Source organism: Piliocolobus tephrosceles, unplaced genomic scaffold, assembly GCF_002776525.5.
Source record: "Piliocolobus tephrosceles isolate RC106 unplaced genomic scaffold, ASM277652v3 unscaffolded_44313, whole genome shotgun sequence".
Classification (NCBI taxonomy): domain Eukaryota; kingdom Metazoa; phylum Chordata; class Mammalia; order Primates; family Cercopithecidae; genus Piliocolobus; species Piliocolobus tephrosceles.
This window is the reverse complement of record NW_022329103.1, coordinates 14,447-19,662: the sequence shown is the minus strand read 5'-3', so window position 1 is coordinate 19,662 and position 5,216 is coordinate 14,447. Positions and strand designations below refer to the sequence as shown.

The 5,216-nt window shown below is 37.4% G+C and overlaps 1 protein-coding gene across 1 annotated transcript; it reads right to left on the bottom strand.

Moving 5' to 3' along the window:
• Positions 1-3,983: 3,983 nt before the first annotated feature.
• LOC111534688 (olfactory receptor 2T4-like) lies at positions 3,984-5,006 on the bottom strand. The gene has a single exon (XM_023201235.2). The coding sequence runs from the start codon at positions 4,985-4,987 to the stop codon at positions 4,040-4,042; it is 948 nt and encodes a 315-aa protein (XP_023057003.2). The 5' UTR covers positions 4,988-5,006; the 3' UTR covers positions 3,984-4,039.
• Between the last annotated feature and the right edge of the window lie 210 nt (positions 5,007-5,216).

Sequence of the window (5,216 nt, the reverse complement as noted above, 5' to 3'; positions counted from 1 at the left end):
GAATTTGTTATTAGGGAAGTTTTTGTTGAAGTCTTTAGTTTTTTTTATATGTAATATTACTTTATAAGCAAACAGAAACCATGTCACTTTTTGCTTTCCTATTTACATTTTTATTTTCCTTACATACTTGCTTTGTCTGGGACTTCCAGTACTATGTTACATAAAAGTGGCAAGAGTGACCATTCTGGTTTTTTGCTGGATCTTAGAAAAAAGCTTTCAACATTTCATTGTTAAGAATTGTGTCGGCTGTGGGTTTGTCACATGTGGGCTTTATTATGTTGAGACACATTTCTTCTATCCCTAATTTGTGGAGAGTTTTGGAATTTTGTCAAATGCTTTTCTCCATCTAATCATACAAGTGTACATTTATTCTGTTAATGTGCTATGTGATGTTTATTATTTTGCATCTGTTGAAGCATCCTTGCATCCCTGGGATGAATCCCATTTGATCATGGTGAATGCTTTTTGAAATGTGCTTTTAAATTCAGTTTGCTAACTTTTTTGGAGGAATTTTGCGTTCATGTTCCCAAAGGATATTGACCTGTAGTTCCTTTTTTGTTCCCGTGTCCTTCTGTGGCTTTGGTATTAGGGTAATTCTGGCCTTGTAAAACGAATTTGGAAGTATTCCCACTTCAATTTTTTGGAAGTGTTTGAGAAGACTTGGTATTAGTTTTTCAATTTTTGATAGAATTTTGCAGTGAGTCCATATTGTCCTGGGCTGCTTTTTTCCTTTTCGGTGGGAGACTTTTATTACTACTTCATTGCAGTATTCATTATTGGTTTGCTTAGATTTACTGTTTATAATTCAATCCTGATAGGTTTTATGTATCAATGAATTTATATCTTCCAGTTTATCTAATTTTTGGCATGCAATTTTTCATAATCTTTTGCATTTCTGTGGCCTCAGTTGTAATGTTTCCTTTTTAAATTTCTGATTTACTTTAACCTTCTTAGTCTAGTTGATTTTGTTTTCACGAAACAGCTCTTATATGTTTTCGCATTGGTTTTATCACTTATATTGTTTCTTCTGATTATTAATCTACTAATTTGGGGTTTCTTTTTTTCTACTTAAGATACAACATTACCTTTTCTTATTTCAGGTCTTTCTTTTTTTTTTTTTTTTGATGTAGCCCTTCATCACTATAAACTACTTCTTTGATCTGCTTTTGCTGTGTCCTGTAGGTTTTGGTATGTTGAATTTTCCATTTTCATTTGTCTCAAGCAACTTTTTATTTTTCCTTTTAATTTTTTTCATTGACCCACCGATTGTTTAGGAGCATATTGTTTAATCACCATTTATTTGTAAACTTTCAGATAATTCTTTCATTCATTTAGTTTAAACTGCTGTGATCAGAAAAGATGCTTGATATTTTGATCTTCTTACATCTTTTCTATAGTCAAATGTGTGATCTAACCTAGAAAATGTTTAATGTGCAATTGAGTATAATGTGAATTCTGCAGCTACTGAATAAAATGTTTTGCATATGCTTTTGCAGTCCATTGCCCTAGAGTGCAATTTAAAGCTGTTATTTCATCGTTGACGTCCCGTCTGGATAATCTTTCCATTGCTGAAAGTGGGGCATTGAAGTTTCTTATTATTTTATTGCTATCTCTCCCCTTAGATCTATTAATAGTTACTTTATATATTTAGGTGCTCTAATGTTTAGTGCATATTACAGTCACAATTATTATACACTTTTTGTTGAATTGGCTTTTTAATCATTATATAAGATCTTCTTTGTCTCGTTCTACAGTTCTGGACTTAAGTCTATTTTATCTGATGTAAGCATAGCTACTCCTGCTCTTTTCTGGTTACGCCTTGCATGGGATATCCTTTTTGACCACTTCACTTCAGTCTACATTTGTCCTTGCAGGTTAAAATAATCTGTTGAAGGTAGCATTTTTTATTCATTCTGCCACTGTGTCTTTTGATTGGACAATTTAATACATTTACATTCCAGATTATTTTTGATACATAGGGACTTAATACTATAATTTTTTTAGTCGTTTTCCATTGTTTTGTAGAGTCTTTTTTCCTTCCTTCCTTCCTGTCTTCTTTTGGGGATAAGTGATGTTTTGTCTAGTGGTATGTATCGATTCCTTGTTTTAAAAATTTTTTTCTCTATGTACTACAGGTTTTTGCTTCGTAGTTACAAGACTTAAAAATATTATAACAGGTTATTTTAAGCTGCTAAACAACTTAACTTCGATATTTTGTTTCCTGTTACAAATGTTTTAAAGATAACCATCAAATACGTCTATAATTATAATCCAGCAAATTGAGAGTTGACACATGCTCTTTAACTCATCCAAGTTAGAGTATGCATTTTGTATTGTCTGAGTTCAGGGAAAATATTAAAAACTAGTTCTCTCACATTTTTTTCCAAAACACTACAGAATCTTTGTTATAGTCATAAAATAATTGGGTGTGGTGAGAGAAGAGGAATCTGTACTTTTGAAACCACCTGGTAATTCACGAGTTGGACATAGTCAATTAGGAAATTATAGGCATGCAGCTACCACAGTTGTACTTTTATGTAACAGGTTCAGCAGGCCCCACCTCAAATGTCCTCCTATCAGCCTATCCTGGTGTAAAGGCACAGTTGACTCCACTTAGATCAACATCATTTAGATTACCATTCTCATTTACCTGGTCTCTTTTTTTTGGTCTTGTACATCTCCAATTGATTACCACACAAATAATATTTCCAAAACGCAAATCTGACCATTTCACTATTGTTTTTAAAACCCTGGGCCACACATGGGCAAGAAAGGAGGCTAAAATGAAATAAGAAAGAAGGATCTCCTGGAGCATTGATCTCTCTCTCTTGGTGAGAGCCTGTCTTTGCCCATGCTGTGCTTTCCCTTGCAGCATGTCTCTGAGCACATTTCCCTGGTTCCACTATCACACACTCAGCTGAGGGTAACTTCTAGTCACTATTCAGCACTGAGCCCCAGAGTCTCCTCTCAGCTCCTTGTTTGAACTCAGATGTCACAGATGGAATTAGTGTGCCCTTATAAGCCGTACCCTTCACACATGAGTATCAAAACAATTTATTACATTTGTTTGCATAAATTACATGTATTTCTCCAATTCCTTGGAAAAAGTAGCCATGTGCTATTCCAAATTTAATCTTAGCTATTTTTAATTATAATAGAGCACAAAATGTTTGTTGAATAAATGAAGGATTGAATGCTGATGCCGTCAACTCTCATTGTTTGTATAACAAGTTACATGTTTGAAATCTCAGCTCAAGAATCACCCTGGACAAGTAACCTTCCCTAAAACTCCGTCCACTCAGGTGTAATATTTTTTCAGCAGTCCATTATGTGATCTTACATCCTCAGTATACCATATGGCACTGAATATTTCAGAGAGGCAATATCGACTAGGTGCTGTCAGAATCAGGCCATGCAGAAAAAGGTAGTCCTCAATAAAGAGGTGATGACTGGATTTTCTAATTAGACACAATGAAATGAACATGATTTCTAAGATGTCACAATTCCACCAAGCAGAATGGAGAATATTTTCAAAAAGGGAGAAAAGCGTGGTATTTAATTATTTGTAAATGATTTGAAATTTACAGAAAACTATCATAAATAACAAATAGTACAATATGTATATACCCTTCACCTGGACTCACCTGTGGCAGCAACATTGTGCTGCTTCTTTGCCCCTGTCTCTCTCCCTCCCTCTTTCCCTCTCATCATTTGAGCACCTCATGACCTTTTTGCCTCTAAATATTTTATTATGCATTTCCTAAGATTAAGAATCTTTTTTCACAAAATTAGAGCAGTCATCAACTTCCAAAAATGTTACATTAGTTCAAGACAATCGTATAAGAATTTTGGGTGGACAAGGACGGTAAAATAGAGTTTCCACACAGTGAAAGAATTCCTCAACATGAGATGAATATGAGATGAGACATCATTGTATGAGAGTCTAAGGAACAACATGTGGATAAAAATCCTAAGTATCTGATGGATAGAGAAAAGGAAAATAAATCTTTATATCCAAATGTCCCACTTTATAATTTCCTTAAAGGACATTTCTCACAGTTAACATTTTCTTCAGAGCCCCCATGACATCCTTATTCCTAAGACCATAGATTAAAGGGTTCAGCACTGGAGTGAGGATGGTGTAGAAGACAGATACCATCATGTCCTTCTCAGGGGTGTGGTAGGAGCTGGGGAGCATGTAGGTGTAGATGGCAGCCCCGTAGAAGAGGACGACCACAGTCAGGTGGGAGGAGCAGGTGGCAAAGGCCTTTCTCCGGCCCTCTGCTGAGTTCATCCTGTGGATGGTGAGGAGGATGAGTAAATAGGAGCTTGAAATGATCATCACAGGGATGAGGAGCATGAGGACACAGCATAGGTACATGAGGGTCTCATAGAGGGAGGTGTCCGAGCAGGAGAGTTTCAATACAGCAGGGACTTCACAGAAGAAATGATGAATCTCCCGAGGTCCACAGAACGGGAAGGTCATGGTGATGGGAGTGAGCATGAAGCCATCCACTGAGCCCAGGAACCAGCAGCCCGATGCCAGGAAGAGACACACCCTATGGGTCATGAGGACAGGGTAACGGAGAGGACGGCAGATGGCCACGTAGCGGTCATAGGCCATGGCGGCTAGAAGGAAAACTTCCGAACCTGCTAGTGTCAGATAGAGGAACATCTGCATCCCACACTCGGGGGCTGAGATCTTATTCACACCCATGACCTGGTCCAGGAGCATCTTGGGCACAGTGACAGAAATGTACACCATGTCCATGAGAGACAATTGACTGATGAAAAAGTACATGGGGGTGTGGAGGTGGGAGTCAGAGTGTATCAGCAGGATCAGGACAGCATTTCCAGACAATGCCATCAGGAAAACCACAAAAATGACCACACACAGTAGAGCTGGATGTTTGGATCGTCTGAAGAGTCCCATCAGGATGAAATCCGACCATCCAGTGTGGTTGGCCATCCAGGTGGTGTTGGCCATGAGGTTTCACCTAGGCCACCAAGGAGAGTTTTGGAGTTAGTGTAACGCATCCCTTTGTAACAAGTGTTTAGTGAGTACTCACGTTCGTGTATGCTGATTGTGCTAACCTGAGTAAGTCCCACGGGTCTGGGGAGTTGAGTATATAAATAACATAATATAACAAATTTACAAAACAAACTAAGAATTCACAACTATAGGCCAAAAGAATTGGTAACTAATAGTAAAGGTT